Source organism: Orbicella faveolata, unplaced genomic scaffold (assembly GCF_042242905.1).
Source record: "Orbicella faveolata isolate gen_17 unplaced genomic scaffold, um_ofav_v1 contig_36, whole genome shotgun sequence".
Taxonomy (NCBI): domain Eukaryota; kingdom Metazoa; phylum Cnidaria; class Anthozoa; order Scleractinia; family Merulinidae; genus Orbicella; species Orbicella faveolata.
Window position 1 is genome coordinate 3994990 of NW_028301565.1, and position 17519 is coordinate 4012508.

At 40.2% G+C, this 17519-nt stretch overlaps 1 protein-coding gene and 2 pseudogenes across 3 annotated transcripts; all 3 read left to right on the forward strand.

Moving 5' to 3' along the window:
* The first annotated feature begins 2007 nt into the window (after positions 1-2007).
* LOC110062071 (type I iodothyronine deiodinase-like) lies at positions 2008-7608 on the forward strand (annotated as a pseudogene). The gene is made up of 2 exons (XR_016202520.1): positions 2008-2722; positions 6958-7608. The product of XR_016202520.1 is annotated as a type I iodothyronine deiodinase-like (transcript).
* Positions 7609-11031: 3423 nt separating this feature from the next.
* Positions 11032-13202, forward strand: LOC110062055 (thyroxine 5-deiodinase-like; annotated as a pseudogene). Its single transcript, XR_016202304.1, has 2 exons — positions 11032-11855; positions 12450-13202. The product of XR_016202304.1 is annotated as a thyroxine 5-deiodinase-like (transcript).
* Positions 13203-15158: 1956 nt separating this feature from the next.
* LOC149102066 (uncharacterized) lies at positions 15159-16732 on the forward strand. The gene has a single exon (XM_089274578.1). It carries the CDS (start codon positions 15195-15197, stop codon positions 16584-16586), a length of 1392 nt encoding a protein of 463 aa, XP_089130704.1. The 5' UTR covers positions 15159-15194; the 3' UTR covers positions 16587-16732.
* Positions 16733-17519: the final 787 nt, after the last annotated feature.

A 17519-nucleotide genomic window follows, 5' to 3' on the forward strand; every position in this document is an offset into this window, starting at 1 on the left:
CGAAGGGAATTTTGTCAATAAACTGTAAACTGCATCGAGTGAATACAAAACTCTTTGCATGAAACAAATCCCCACCATGCTGTCCACAAAACTTTGCGTGCTTTATGGCTGCAATGTTGGACCATGTATTTGACAGAGATTTTTGGCACGCTTATACGTGTGACACTCAAGTTTCCACTCGTTCTATGACCGATGTCCATGGAAGTGGATTGAATGTACGCAAAAAGATGGCAATCAGATTTAACGTATCTTGCATTAGTACGGCCATGCGTTGCCATTTGCTCATGAGGATGGCGAGTCTCGATGTAAGTGAATCGCGTGTTCGTGTTCGAATGTCAGGAAGTTGGATAGCGTGACTCACAAAAAAAACGTTTCCTTTCGGATGCGCGGTGGAAGTTTGCGCTGATTCATAAAATTTAATCCCTCTTGTTTTTTAAGTTCAAGGGTTTTTTGAGAGTCCATTCTAGCTTGTTCCTTGGCCTAATACTGTGAGTCACGCTAAGGACTAAAATAAAAAACAAAAAGAGAAAACGTAAACTATGTAAGCCTTAGAATAATTCCCAATATTTATGCCTCATGTTTGTATCAAATCTAAAATAGAAATACAAGTTTTCGGCAACGTGAAGTATTCCTTAACTTTTATTTGCCTATATGTGTTTGTTGATGATTAAAATTAAAATCGAGAAATTATTTTCCTTGCATGATATCCGCCCATCAGAACACTACGTCAGATTCCTTCCTTAACCTCGCGTGTCGGGTGTATAAGCGTACCTGGACGTTTGACAACACGCTTATCTGATACCACTTTGGAATCAACGTCATCGGCATCGTGATCAGCGTTTTTGGTATTTCATTTCGATTGTGTTTTGAAGAGGTTTTGATTAATTGCGGTAGCCCGCTATCCATAGACCGATCTTCTAGAGCTTCACAGTACAACACTTCAACGCAACCGAGTGGATCGAAGACACTTGACACAGTGGCGGACCTAAACATCGCCAAAAATAGCAAATTCCGCGGCTCAGCGGATTGTACGACTTAAACCACGCTAGTAGATTTTCAGTTCCAAACTACTACAGAACTCAAACTCCTCATGCCGATTTGAACTGACGAGTTAGCTTCAACTGATAACGTCCTAAACTATCCATTGTGCAGCAAGATTTCTAAAACACATGTCCCAGTCGATAATTTTCTGCTCTCTCTTACTGAACGTTCTTTTCTTCACAATGTATTGGTTTCGTGATGCGCAAGTGATTGTGGATCGGATCACCCTTGAAAAGTTAAGAACCATTTCTGAAGCACGTTGTAAGGTAGCATTAAAGCTAAGTATTTTCCGTCAAGATAAATGGCCTTTTCCAATTTTCTCAAAACGCCGAGCAAAAATGTTCTTCGTAGTTGCGCTGAAGAAAAAATGCTGATTTCAGAATTGTTGGTAATGGTGACATCACGTTTCTGTTGTTTACCCGGCGATTTCATATTTGCTTTTATTACTTGAAGTGATGCATACTTATAACCCTTCTCTTAATGGATTTCAATGTACGTGGACGCTTTAAAAAGATCATTTTATTGCCCACAAAAATTCAATTCTGCACGTGAGAAGAAAGTCCGAGAAACACAGGACGCTATGGTAACTCGCTTAATGCAGCTTGTTGCAGATGATATCAGTCTCATATCAGCCCCACTGTTTGATCCAATTTCATATCACTGTTGACATACGCAAATACTGACACACATTAGACCTCTCACTGGTTATCCTTGTAAATATGGGTTGAGTGATTTGTCAATGATCTGTTGCCAAGGAATGCCGCTGTAGTTACGACAAATTTCCATTTGTTGACACGAATAACTTTATCGTACTGACTGGCAAACCTTTGGATTGCGTCTCTGGCCCTTGCACGTGCTTGTATCCGGGATCTGTTGATAACTTCCACAGAGAAAGTTAAGCCGGTGTTATCTTGCACAGTTAAACGTGCTTTTTATTCAGGACCAATATTATCAAGTGCTTGCAAACAGGAAGCCACGAGTTTCGTGACTTTCTCCTAAACACGCGAAGTTTTTTGTTTTTGTTTTTACACGAGGAATTTAAACTATGTTATTCGGTGACGTCAGCTCCTATCTGATCGTATACATAAGCATGAGCAGGTCAGAAACAGTTCATTCATTCGCTCGTTCAGCGAAGCTTCCAGTCGACTCAACCATGTCTGTAATCCTTCAGTGCCCGGAAGCTCTCAAACCCTCTCTATCAGCGTTACTAGCTGCATTAACTTACACAATTCTTTGGCCGTTGATCATAGTTCGCATCGCACTGGCCGTGGGCCTCATGCGGATCGCTTCATCGCTTCCTATCATTAAAGACGAGATCAAGAGGTATAATGAAAAGTTCTTGTTGGTGCCATATGAAAACTTCTGGCAGTCGTGGTGTAGCTTGAAAATGTTGCGAGAGGTGGTGAGGATAAACCTGGCCGATTTACACAGAATGGCTCGGCTTGGGTCTCCAGCTCCAAACTGCAAGTTGGCTTCAACGGATGGAAAAGAGTGCAGACTGCTGGACTTGGCCAGAGGAAATCGACCGTTGGTTCTTAACTTCGGCAGTTGTAGCTGACCTCCGTTCTACATCCGTCTCCAGAACGACTTCTCTAAGGTCGTTCGGGAGTTTGCTGATGTGGCAGACTTTCTCGTTGTTTACATAAGCGAGGCACACCCGACGGACGGTTGGAGATGGAATGTAAGTATTGTTATTTTGTATTGAAGAACAGTTTGTGACGTACGATTAATTATACCATGTCAACCTTTTTTAGCCTAAGAATAGCATATTAACAATTATATGTGCACGGAATAAACTATTATTTGTAGTTTTTAGAGAAGTTTTAAAAGTGTACATAGGCGTGGAATTTGATTGTTCAGCACTATTTTTAAATCGTACCATTATACTTGAAATTAAAATCCCGCACTATGGTCGAATTTCTACTATACCCCAATATTTAGTTTTACAATTGGTCAAGTGACTCTTGAAAAGCAGTCGCCTAAAGACTTGCATTTGGTTCTTTTGAGAACACAACGTGCACATAGAAAATCAAAATAAAGATGATGATAAAAAATAAATAAATAAATAAAATAAGAAATAAACAAACCAACTGGACAAACCACCGATATCAGCAATTGAGCTCTTGAATAAAGACTCTGCGGTTACTTCGTGTGTATCTGATGCAGTAAGACTATTAACGGTATTGGGTTCAAACTCGATAGTTTATTGAGGAGCTTTAGGATCAAATTTTATGATTGTAATTTCTTTTCAAACATAGTATTAGCAGAATGTCCACAGGCGCAAATTCAAATGAAATCTGGCCTGGTTTCTTTGCTTTCTTAAAGTCAATCAAGTAATTGAACACCAGGGCGGCAATGAAACGCTTTCTAACAAAGAAACAAACAAGCAAACAATAACGATTAGCTCGGATGCCGTGATCATTATTTGCCATTACATTAAAAACATAATCCTTATGACTATAACCACAAAGGGCATTAAACGATTTAATGATTTTGCCTTAATTGTCCAGCTACAGAAGTAGTTGCTATCACGGTTCATATTTTGACGAATCTCCTTACGACAGAAGGAAAAAAAAGCATCAACTCCTTCTCCCCTTAAAATATTAATGCCGTTATCACTTCAAGAGAAAACTCAAGTGGTTGGATATCGGACGTTTTTCGCTTAATATTTAACGCTATAAATGCATATCCATTGGCTGTAAATGTTTTCCCTTCACGGAGTCCCAAACTGACGCAAAATATGAATTTTCTTTACTCGTCTTCATACAATTCTATGATTGTCAAGCTGGAGAATTTGAACGTTACATGTCAAAATCACACCGGCTTCCAAGCACCGCCACTCGCGGTTTCACTTTCCACGTGAATGGATCCATCGGCATGGATCGCGCTGAGACTATCAGAGAAAAAAATAAGAGTGCTCGAAGACCTGTCGTAGTCACTTATAATTGTAGAGTTTTTTATTTTATTTTATTTCAAAGAAGGCAAACGTTCAAATCAGAGAAAATTGTTTCCAGTATAATGTAGAGCAGATCGATTTCTCAGAAGCACATAGAACTGATGGATATATCGCAATTTTTGAGCCGTCGGAAATGATCCGAAGTAAGCGATCAATATCGTTTTTATCGCACGTTGTATATGTTGTGATGAAAAGTTTGCCGGATTTTCTGTTTATTGCCGTAACAAACTTTGATACCTAACTCTCCTTAGCTTGGACGCACTATACAAGAATGAACAATTAAATTATTGACTGAAAAATTTCACCAAGTAACATTCCCATCACATTTGATGGGAAAACGTCTTTTTAAAAGCTTTATATAAATTCTCGCGTACCGTTCATTCTTTCTTCGCCACAGTTTTGGTTTCGAGTTATGGAGGGGTGTGGTTTCTGAGGCGTTTTTCACTTCATCGCAGATGACCGCAGATTATGGAAAGAGAAATATATCGGCTTACATATACTATTGGCGGCAAGTTAGTGCAAAGAAAATTTTCGGTATTTAAGTAAATTGTTGGGTGCCTTTCTTAGATGATTACAATCCGTCACCTAAAATGTTTCCCTCAAAAGTGGGTATTGGAACCGCTTGAAAATAAGGTTTAACTCAATGCACATGACCACAAAGATACCTGATTCCACACAACAAAACACACACAAAATTATAAAAAACAAAATCAACAACAACGCAAAAAGAAAATGAAAAACGACCAAATCAGTCATCCAAGATGACTAATGAAGTCCATCAAGATAGTGTTGTTAAAGTTTGGTCTACAGTCGATAGAAACGAGGTTATTTTAAAAGAGGTTTACATGTTTTAAAGGTTGTGGAGTTAAAACAGAGTTTTGATACACCTGCAGCACTATAGGTTTTGAACCGAACCAAAATGATCAGTGAAAAGTGATACAAACAACTTGTTATCGATACCTCCGCGTGCCTCAACAAAAGCCACTATTGGAAAAGTGTTATAAAGGATTATGAGGCGGCTTGTTGTGATCTCTGCGAGACTGTTAACATTTAATTAGTTACATTGATCGAAATAGAAAGTCACATTCAGCCAAAGTTTCTGTTGCAAATTGTTTGCAAATGATCTCTCGAGAGATGTCTTCAGCAACAACTGCTAGAAGCTGCGCTTGCTAAAAATGCATTTGCGATCACGTACCACACGCCACACCTTATAAGCGCGACAATAAAAAAAGGAAGGTCTGGTTTATTCTTGTTTGTATTATGAAGTGGTTTGTTATTATATTTGCTGAACCCAATCTTTTTAATCGCTGCTAATTACAGATTTTGGTCGTTCAAAGCTGATCATTTGGCGGTGAGCCATTTTTCAACAGAGCTCATTTCAGGTGCCAATGTTTACCCCATCCCATGAAGGTATAGCACATGCAAGCCAACTTGAAATTTTACTGAAACCGCCACCTGACTGATATTGCATCATAGCTTAACGTACGTTGTTCAATCAAAACTGGAAACAACCGGCTATGTAAGTTAGCAATGCATCAACCTTTAAAGAAAAGTCACGTTTCAAGCGAGTTTGATGGCTTGTTTTGTTATAAAATTAAAGTGGGAAGGTTTATGGCGATAATACAGGATAACTTTAGATCAAGCACAAGATGTAGTTAATTAAAATTTTGAAATGTCTCTCACATGATGATCTTGTAGACCCGAAGATATTTTAGTCAGTCAGACCCATGCACACTTTTGACACGAAATAAAATGTCCTTACAGATTGAATTGTTGGCAAGGCGTTTGCCTTTTTAAGTGCTCTACTCCGGACATATGATCGAAGACATCAGTACAAACTGTTCAAGTTTTGCGGTCAACAGATAGTGCAAAGCAAAAAGAAAGCAAAACTTAGCTCTTATCTTAAAAGAAGGTTAAAGTTCTCCTCAAGTGTTTGAAACGTGATCAAAATCAAGAAGTTCACCTTTTAATCCTATTTAATCCTCCAACCTCTTCAAACTTGACTTGTTAAAAAATATATACCAAAAAGGAATTCCGGTTATTAAATGGTGCACTATTAAAAAAAATTAACACCACCACCAACAACAACAAAATATCACAAACCTCTTTCATACATGCATTTTTTGCAGCGAAAATGTTACCGTAGTAGGTCTACAAATAATATATATTGAGGACCATTGAGAGTTCAGTTGCAGTTACAGCATATGTGGGCAATCATTTCAAAGACGCAAATCTGGTATTAACGATTATCTACTCAGCGACTGCTAAATCCGGATGTCAGCGAAGATTGCTAAGCCGATGAAATTTCCGGTGGAATTTTACTAATTCAGTTGTGCTGATACAGTACAGAATAAACAGTCTAAAAATATTGCGGAGTGCTGAAAATCGACACACTTTCCATCTTCTGATATAGTTTCCAGCTGTGCGGCTAATTAAAGAAAACTTCAGACTCTAAAATACCCAAGGTATTCAAGTAGTTTTCGAAAAGAGAAAACATTTACCAGATCAAGGTTTTTGTCCCTTCTTAAAAATTTGATGCGAGCATTGGTGCGAAATACAACAATCGTAAGAGAATCCTGTGAAAATGTTTTGTAAATATTACCCTTACTAGCTATTAGAAACTGTGACTGCCTGCAAACGGCTACTGACCACATCTAAGGAATGAGACCTAGGGCTGGGCCGGAATATGCAACCGCATCATGCTTCGGGTTTACGTAACTTTGTTGTCTAGTCTGATATACAATCTTTCTAGACTAGAGATCAAGGTTTAGGGAATTTATTTAAATCCTCATACAAACTTTAAATTTAATGTCATGCTTGCACCGTCTTAAAGATGGTAGAAACGACCGTGAGCTGGCTGAACGTATAAAACCATTTTTGGCATAAACAGATAATAAAACGATGATGTTTTTTTTTTTTGTATGAGTTTATTCTTACGTTTCTTTTGACCAATGTTGCAGAACAACGTCGAAATTGCTCAGCATAAGAGTTTAAAAGACCGCTGCCAAGCTGCAGAAATCTTGAAATCCAGTCAATGTCCGGCTCCAGTCATGGTCGACACGATGGAGAACGAAGCCACCAAAGCTTATGCCGCATTCCCCGAAAGATTGTTCATCGTACAGCAAGGACAAGTAGTGTACGAGGGGGGGACGGGTCCGTACAATTATGATTTGACAGAAGTACGACGGTGGCTGGAAGAATACAGAGATAAACAACAAAAACTTTATTGAGATAACAAGATTGTTTGGTGGACACAATTGTTTACTATGCTATTTATTACTGTTCTTTCAAAAAGAGCTTTGAGCTTGTATATACATATTTAAGAGAAGCGTGTAAAAAGAGGCTTCGCTAAGTTAATATCAGTTGTCAAAAATAACAGATAACACGTGACTCTTTCTTGATCTGGACACGCCAAGAAAGACAATAAGAATATTTTTATAGGATATATTTTTCTACCGATGTCGTTGCTATTTTGTCCAAAGTTAACGTGTGAACAATGACAGCTTTAGATACAAACCTCACTCGAAGGGTTCTTTAGCTTGAAGCATATACACTGTTAACAGAGGAAAAGAAATGAAATGATTTGTTTGCAAAATAAACCTGTGAAAATTGGTTTTCTTTAATTGTTACTGTTGTTGTACAATACAATGGTGGATGCGTTTTGTAATGTGCTCGTCCACTCCTTCACTACGTCTTGTTTCTCGTTAGTTCTTTCTCGTTGTCTTAGAACTAATTTTAAAGTTTAAGCTTTGGCAAATCCAGGACAAACATTAAACCAAAAAACTAAGAAGAAATCATACCAAAAGCTCAAACTAATGGAACACAATTTCTATTCTTACATGGGCAAATGAAAAATGATCCGGCAGACAAATAGAACATTTACAAATACAGCCTTTATTGAAGGATTGTTCTGCACTGATATTCATCCATTCCAGGTCTTTCTCGTCCCAGGCCTGTCCCTCTTAGTGGACGCGAGGGGCTTTAGAAAGAGTGAAAGGTGTCTCTGGACCATGGAGACTCGTATTTAGGACTGGATTCTTGGACCAAGATTTCACTAATTCAATGCTGTACACCTTACCCGAAAATATCAACTGGTTGATCTCCACCAGAACGATTCGATAACAGCAGTTACAGACCCTTTGGAAGCTTAAAATTTCTTGCGGTGAGAATTCTCAGATAACGGAGACATTCTCCTCTGGTCAGCTCGAAACAATTCTAAGATGACTAAACGGACTTTATTCAGTAGGTGAACGTGAGCGAATAATCTAATTAATTGTCTTAGTAGAATTCTAAATAAATTTCCCTATATGAAGAGCTTCCAATCATTTCCCAACGTTATATTAAACTGCATGCTTTAGCAAAGTCCCGTGGATTGTGCAAGCGCGCTAATCGGTTCATCGAAAAATTGTGAGGTTTTAAAGTCGCATAATAGTCATTTTCCTTTCTTTCGTTAGCTTGAGAATTTAACTATCCAGTAATACTTCTAAATCTTTGTCGAAACATTAAAGAAACTAGAAAACGTTGCCAGTTTGTGGACGACCTCCAGCCACTGCACTCTAAATGACTGATAGTATACGAGTAGCTCAGCCAATAAAATTGGAGCCTTTGCATTAGTACACTAGTAGAATTCTACTAAAGTTCGATGGAAACACAAAAACTAGCCCGAGCCGTTGACGTAATGATGGCGTGAGCAAAGAGAATTTACATTTTGTTGATCAGAGTAAACAAGTTGTATTCTTTTCTCCGTCGCAGAGTTTTCTAAAAGGAATAGAAAACATGTTCTCCGTGTTTTTATCGATCGAGTCATAGAAACAGTCGTGGAAGTTTGGGAGAACTCGAAAAAGCTGTGGAAACACTCGCCTGTCGTGCTCGTTTCTGATTTTGCGGGTTGACTACACTTTAGTTAGGAGAAAGGAGAAACGACTTGTTCAGCTTTGTTGTCAACCGCTGTTTCTCGACCACCGTGCGCGTATCATGACATTCTTTTCCGTAAAGGTTATCGGTCTTCCTTACAAAAATAAATAAAGGAATCACTTCGTGTTCCGAGAACTGATAACAAAATGATACATTTATCTCTGTAAATATAAAGCTTAAATTTCTAACCTTGCACAAGGTCTACACAAGAATAATCCGCCGGAGTCGAACCTAATAAGGGATTTTTGTTTGTTTAGAAGAATGGTGGAACGCTACCCGACTTCATTCAACCTTCTTCTACCTGTGAAGGGTGACTTCATCAGCGTTTGCTTGCGCGCTTATTTTGAGAGACGGCTGTTATAACACAATATTGGTTAACCTATGCTATAAAGTTAAAAACTGCAGCCTCTGCAATTTTTAAATTGCAGAAGCTTCACATTTTTGTGTATTTCTTTGAAGTTTATTGAACAGAGTGTAAAGCAAACCGCGCGGCATTTGGTGATATCTTCGATCTGCATCTCTTTCTTCAGATCTTTTGCGCCATCACGACCCCTTGTTTTTGCATTGTCACTTCTATTAACTTATCTTAATTCTTCTATAGTTACATTTATTCACCTTCAAACAATTGATTCATTGTTACACAAACTTTGGTCTGGCCGAACCATGAAATTTCTTCTTAATCTTACCTAGACCAAACGCTTGTACAAGTCGGCTGCCTTTCTAGGCATTTCAAACGTACGATGAAGCAATGAAATGAACGGGAAACTAGGAATAATTCTGAAATGCGGTCGCGTTTCTTAATTTCCTCACGGCACTTTTGAAACTGCATCACTTGTGAAGGTTGACCTGCGACCAAGCTAGGGGTTCCTGTCTAAAGGACGTTTCTAGTTTCTCTTTATTTTAGGGTGGTTAGGTCCCTCAGGAAAACAAACATTTTTGCTGTACTATAAACCTTTATTCAAAGGCTGGGGGGGGGGGGGGGGGGGGACGGGGGCGAGGGCGCGGTGGGTGTACTTCCAGAAAAATTCACTGGGGGTGAGCGGCCCGCTTCCCAAACCCCTTACCCTATTTATGATTAAAATCTGAGATTTTCCCTACCCTATTTTTGACCTGACAGAAAAATTGGATTCCCTCAATTTCTGACCGTTGACGCGTACACAACTACCCTAAACATAGTTTATGAAGGGTTTTTGTCGATGTTGTTATCGATAAAGATATAAAAGTAGCGTCTTTTAAAAAAACATACCCAATTCAAGACCAAAGTGCAAAAACTATTTATGACCAAAGTGGCCAACATCTTTGATTGGGGCCGCAAATACCTATATGGCTCATATAGGGGAGAACCCCCCGGATTCAAAGGTCGTATCTGTCAGTGGCGTTGACGTGCAAATAACGATCAACTGACGTGTTCTTTGATTGAACTGTGTTTACTGAACAATTCTTTGCCCTTTCAGTTCTTTGTCCGGTCAGTTCTTTGTCCAATTATCAACCTTTAGTAAACATATTTATTCCCTCTATTTTTGGGTCTTCGGACCGACCGAAGAAAGAAAAATTTGCTCTAGTGCGACCTATGCCTAACTCACAGAAAATGCCTTTAACATGGTCTTGCCTCAGGCGACATATAGGATACTTGAATGGGCGATATTGATGCCACGCTGCTTTGAATGAGCTCATTAGACTACTCAGAATCTCTTGGGTTTTAACACTTTTGTTTAAACAACTTAATTGACTCAAACGATTAGCTAAACTTAATGACAAGGAAAGTTTAGTCCTTTAGGCACTTACTGAGCTTTCTTATTGTCAATGATATAAACCCACATTCATCAGGGCGCCAGAAGTCGAAATTCCTGACGTGCAGATTGACCTCCTCAAGAGATAGTCTTTTGTAAAAAAAAATTGGACGCAATAATCTTCGCGTTGTTTTCGTTTAAGATGTTTCTCATTAACCAAGCTGACCCCATCTATTAAGATTGGCTTCAATTTGCATCGCGGTCTTTCATCAAGGAAAAAAAAAAACAAATAAACAGTGAAGTGTATTATTGGGTAGTGTAACGGTTCTTGCTCTATAATTTATCACGCTCTCTTGGCCTTGAGACCCCTCTCAAAGCCAACGCCTCACATTAACAGCAGGAAAATGTCAAAGATGGGCCCTCAGGCGGTACAGCAGATGCGAAAATTGCGTTTTGCAACCTTCAAAACTAGGCTAGGTGTTACTTTTTTACTATCGCAAACTTTTGTTGAATCATACTCTTCGTTTGTTGATAGTTGAAAGAACTGTCTTCAACTCAGAGAAAGCAAACAATAATATTTCGTGACTCCCACGATATGGCACAAACATCCACCTCAACAATTGATTGCAAACATCCTAGCAATGTTGATTGTCTAATTCTTCTTTTTATCAATGGGGTCATTTGTAACAGGTTTATCTATCGTAGCCGCATTTGATTTTGCCATCGGTGCCGTTAACATGTTGGCGGAGCTGAGTCGCCAAGTAGTGCTGGGCATAACAGCTTTGAAATACACCATTCTGGTTGGATTGCTGAGAATCGCTTCATCTATTCCTTACGTGAAAGAACGCATCCAAAAGTCCGAGGAACGGTACCTTCTAGTTCCATACCAGGATTTCTGGGATGACTACGGCAGTAACAAGATGCTGGCAGCTGTCTTAAAGATAGTATTAGGCGATATAAAGAAGACGGCTCGACTTGGTACTCCTGCTCCAAACTGCAAGCTAGTTTCGACTGACGGCAAAGAGTGCAGACTGCTGGATTTCGCTAGAGGTAGCCGGCCATTGGTTGTCAACTTCGGCAGCTATAGCTGACCTCCATTTTTCATCAATCTCATGAATAACTTCACCAAGGTTGTTCGAGATTTTGAAGATGTGGCAGATTTTGTAATTGTCTACATCTGTGAAGCTCACCCAACTGATGAATGGCGGTGGAATGTGAGTGATTTTTGTTTTCGTGCCTTGTTGGCAACAAATGTATGCATCAGTGCCATATGCTGGTTCATATCTACCCTATACCTGTCAAAATAATTTAAAACCAGTAACTCACTAACCATTCGAACTGCGCTCCACTAAGAGAGAGAAACGAAGAAAATGAAACCAAAGAAAAACATTGTGCAGGGAACAAAATTGAAAGTTTGAACTCCTAATTACAAATTCTAATTTTGACACGAGGAAAAATGTTTGCTCCTATTGATTGATTTGCACTTTGGGATTTTAATGCAAAACGAGCGCCTGGATAATTGTTTTACTTTATAGATTATCGCATCCGTTCGTGCTAAATATTAGAAATATGCATATTTGATATAAGGGTTATAAATTGCCACAATAACAATAATAATCTTACCGAAATTGATCGCTTTCAACAGAAAATCAGGAATTATCAGAAATCTTTTGTTGATGACATCCAACATGGCGGCGATGACGTAATAAGAAAACTGATGCAACAAAAATATCAGATATTACAATAATGTGCGCGGACTCTGACCGGCAGACTGGTGAATGCTTTTCTTTCTTTTGCTTCTTCTACAGAACAATATTGAAATTCCACAGCATAAGAGTTTAAAGGACCGCTGTGAAGCTGCAGAGAAGTTGAAACAATCCAGTGGCTGTCCTGTTCCAATCATGGTGGACACGTGGAATAACGAGGCCACAGAAGCTTATGGTGCGTACCCCGAGAGACTGTTCATTATACAACACGGAGAAATCATGTACGAGGGGGGAACGGGTCCGTACAACTACGTTTTGCCAGAGGTGCAAGACTGGCTGGAGGAGTACAAAGCAAAACAATAAAACGACGCAGTTTCACTGGCTGGTTATCCAGCGCACTAGAGGTCCATAGTGGACAGCTTTCATTTAATGTTATCCAGAAAAACTTACGGATATTTGTTCTATTTTTCTTTTTTACATTAGCCTGGCCTTTGTGAGCTACTTTTTTTTCTTACCAATTTTTGTCTGCATGTCTAGCATGACAGCTAGAGAGGTAAAACCGCTAAAATGGCTGGTCTCTCCTGCTCGAAGATTGATATGCTGACTTCATGGTGAAGAAGGGAGGATTACACCAAAGGTGACGGAACAAAACCGCCAGGAGAGAAAATGATTGTGTTAAACATAGGCTAGACCCTTAATGTAAAGTTAATTCAATCATGTTAAATTGGTTTGAAAATATATTTTTTATATATATAAATGAATACGTGTAAGAAAGATCTTATGCACCACTTGAGCGAAGACATAATTGACTGTAAAGAATGTTCTCGATTCTTAAAAAAAAACTGTACTGCTTAATTGAATCGCCTTATTTACAGATGCTTTTCATTTAGGAACTCAGTCCAATACAGAGGGTCCCCAGTAGGTTTGGCGGGATGCGGGATTTGGCTTTTTTTCGCCGTGATATTCGGGATTTGAGCTGAAAACAGGGGCGGGAAGCGGGAATTACAATTACGAGTGGGAGCGGAATTTCGTGTTTTTATAGGGTTGGGATGCGGGATTCGCAAGGGGAACAGAGCGGGATGCGGGATTTCAATTCTTACGTGGTCTCATAAATTGACCAGCGCAAAAGCCGCAAGTTGGGCAGAAATGAACCTTTTGTGCGTACAGCTGTGTCAGGTTTCAAGTAATGAGTAGCAACGGCTCTGTAACCTGTCAGGTTCGGTCAAACGCATCCATTATCGCTTGACTAAGTTAGTATCATGAGACTGTATGAAGTCTTTGAGTCCTATTGCGATCCTCTGACATCAGTGACATCTATCTATCTCCCACATCTTCGACGCTTGCAAATGTAATCTTGACCTCCTCCCCCCCCCCCCCCCCCGCACCGCCCCCCGTTCCTTTCTAGTTTCTCTAGTCTTTCGACCTTTTCTAGAGCGCTTGTCTTGGCCAGGATGGCCACATTGGATGGCGGTGATAGTGATTTACCGAACGAAGTATGAGACATTATAAATTGTTTCGCCATGTATGTGCGAGCGGGAATGCCTTCATTCGGAAAGAAAAGTTCTGAGCCCAGATTTCAAGGAAAGTGAAGATCCTGAAAGCTTTCAAAGAAACTGTCAGGTGTGTTTACGGGCCATCTTTAGAATATGGTAATGAAAAATCATTTTCTGCCACTGATACGTAGACAAAAGAAAACAAAGCAGTAAACAGTTTACAGAAAGAAACGTTATAATCATTTGTGCTTACTTATCTGCTACCTATTGAATCTTTTTGTGATCTTTTATGCGATATCTATTTTTACAAAGTTTCGGTGGTAATAATTAAATCAATTATTAATTTAATCAACAATGATTTAGATAAACATATACAGGCAAAAACTAACGATAGATAAATCCGACGTTTCGGCTACATCTTGGCGCCATTGTCAAGGGAAACTAATTAAATATGCGATTTCAAGAGTAACTAAGAGTTCAGAGTTTCTAATTTGCATAAGTTAGACAAAGACTTTAGCGCGAACTGAGTCTGATTGTACATTTAAACACGGTCGTAATTGTTTAATAAGTAACATCTCATTAATGAGACAATCAAACTTGTTGTGGCATTTTTTCAACACGCTAAAACAATTGCGAAGGTCATCCGGAATCCTGCCTGCGTGTCTATTATCATAGTGATTGCGTACTGACGAGGTCTTGCTTCTATGTCCATCAACCCGTACGAACAGATGGCCACGGGTGTAACCGACATAACCAGCATCGCACTGGTCACACTTGAAGTTATACACAACGCATTGTTGATCAATGAGCTGAGGCTTAGGTTCGCTTGTCGGGAACTCCTGGGCAATCTTGCGGCTCGTAAACACCGGTTGAACACTGGTCTGCAGCTTCACACTGAGATCTTTCAACTGTGTCTTCACGATATTAGCAGACTCCTGGTCTTTAAAGGGTATGACAACCCGAGTAGTGTTTTCTGTCGTAGATCTGGACCGTAATGAGGGCTGGTCAGCGACCTTTAAATTTAGGAAGGTTTTGACAGTGGAGTCAACAAGGTGCTTGGGATATTTCAGTTTAGAGAAAACAGACTTCAGTCGTTCGCACTCCTCAGTGAAGTAGGACCATGACGAAGACAGGCGATGTGTGCGATCGAGCATAGTTGTCAATAGTCCGCGCTTGTACCTATTATCGACATGACTGTGGTAATGGAGAAGCAGACCACTGTTTGTTGGCTTCACAAACACTTTAGTTTCAATACGAGGCGCTCTGTTTAGGAGTTGAGTACCGAGAAAGGGAAGCATTCCATCATTTTCGACCTCCATACGGGTTGCCGAAAACACACAAGGAGAAATTAGCCATGCGACCAATCCTATCAGCGACTAATACGTATAATTATGCTTTGGCGAAATGGTTGGACAACAAGCTCACACCGTTGTCGTTAAATCAGTACACAGTCACGGACATTTTCGATTTTGTGAACGAACTACCGCGAGACCTCAACATAACACCTGGTGACTTGCTGGTGTCCTATGATGTGTCCTCCTTGTTCACGAATGTACCTTTGGATGAAACCATTACGATTCTCGCAGACAGAGCCTTTAGAAACAACTGGTTTATTTCCGAGTATGATTTGAACATTTCAAAGCAAGACCTTATTGATCTTTTGGGTGTGGCCACCAAGGGGCAGCTTTTCCAATTTAATGGATCCCTGTATGAACAGATCGACGGAGTAGCGATGGGGTCACCCCTTGGGTCCTTGCTAGCCAACGTATTCATGTCGTCTATTGAAGAGAAACTAGATGTTGAGGGCAAGCTGCCACCTTACTATCGTCGATATGTTGACGACACATTCACTGTGATGCCCGATTTGTCTACAGCTAGGGACTTTCTTAACACCCTCAACCACGCTCACCACGCCATCAACTTCACTATGGAGGTCGATAATGATGGAATGCTTCCCTTTCTCGGTACTCAACTCCTAAACAGAACGCCTCGTATTGAAACTAAAGTGTTTGTGAAGCCAACAAACAGTGGTCTGCTTCTCCATTACCACAGTCATGTCGATAATAGGTACAAGCGCGGACTATTGACAACTATGCTCGATCGCACACATCGCCTGTCTTCGTCATGGTCCTACTTCACTGAGGAGTGCGAACGACTGAAGTCTGTTTTCTCTAAACTGAAATATCCCAAGCACCTTGTTGACTCCACTGTCAAAACCTTCCTAAATTTAAAGGTCGCTGACCAGCCCTTATTACGGTCCAGATCTACGACAGAAAACACTACTCGGGTTGTCATACCCTTTAAAGACCAGGAGTCTGCTAATATCGTGAAGACACAGTTGAAAGATCTCAGTGTGAAGCTGCAGACCAGTGTTCAACCGGTGTTTACGAGCCGCAAGATTGCCCAGGAGTTCCCGACAAGCGAACCTAAGCCTCAGCTCATTGATCAACAATGCGTTGTGTATAACTTCAAGTGTGACCAGTGCGATGCTGGTTATGTCGGTTACACCCGTGGCCATCTGTTCGTACGGGTTGATGGACATAGAAGCAAGACCTCGTCAGTACGCAATCACTATGATAATAGACACGCAGGCAGGATTCCGGATGACCTTCGCAATTGTTTTAGCGTGTTGAAAAAATGCCACAACAAGTTTGATTGTCTCATTAATGAGATGTTACTTATTAAACAATTACGACCGTGTTTAAATGTACAATCAGACTCAGTTCGCGCTAAAGTCTTTGTCTAACTTATGCAAATTAGAAACTCTGAACTCTTAGTTACTCTTGAAATCGCATATTTAATTAGTTTCCCTTGACAATGGCGCCAAGATGTAGCTGAAACGTCGGATTTATCTATCGTTAGTTTTTGCCTGTATATAATTATTAATTTAAAAAAATAATAATTAACGCAGAAACGTCTTTGAAAAGTAGGCGGGATCGGGATTCCAGACAAAAAAGGGCGGGATGGCGGGATTAACAGTGAAAAATGGGCGGGAAAGTGGGATTTGAGAACCCTATTGTGGACCCTCAATATACAAGACGCTTAGTATGATTCCATCCGAGCTAAGTTAACATCAGCCCTGGGTTAAGCCCCGAACAAACGATCGCAACATTTCAACGCAACGTATTCCAACATTGTTGGGCGCAACATATTGCGCCCGTATGTCCTCCCTGTTGCGACGTGTTGCGGCATGCTGTGTGTTATTGGCTCAAGTTTGAAAATGGCCAGATGTGAGCCAACACCCGACTGTCACAACACGGTGGCCAAACGCTTGCAACATGTCGTATGTTGCTCCCAACAATGTTGCCATATGTTGCGTTGAAATGTTGTGATCGTTTGGTCGGGGCTTTATGCAAGGTCATGCAAGGGGTATAGGGGAGAGAGGAGAGGTTAGGGCTTGATTTATAGAGATATGTATAGTAAGAAAGCTAGTCTGGTAGTTAGCGCCAAAGCTCCCCGACCCTTCCCTCTTCACCCAGCGTTTAATACCTTGGCAAACAATTAGACTCCATAAATTCTTAGGTTTTGTTAGGGTAATATGCAATAATACGTGCTCTAGCTGGTCACTTTTACAGTGCGGCGTCCCGCAGGGAAGTCTCCTTAGCCCCTTACTGTTTAACATCTTTATGAACGACATGAACGAATCTGTTTCCGTCTCTTCCCTCCGCCTCTACGCGGA

Coding starts and splice junctions, on each gene's coding strand:
- LOC149102066 (XM_089274578.1), top strand. CDS start 15,195: ATGCGACCAATCCTATCAGCGACTAATACGTATAATTATGCTTTGGCG.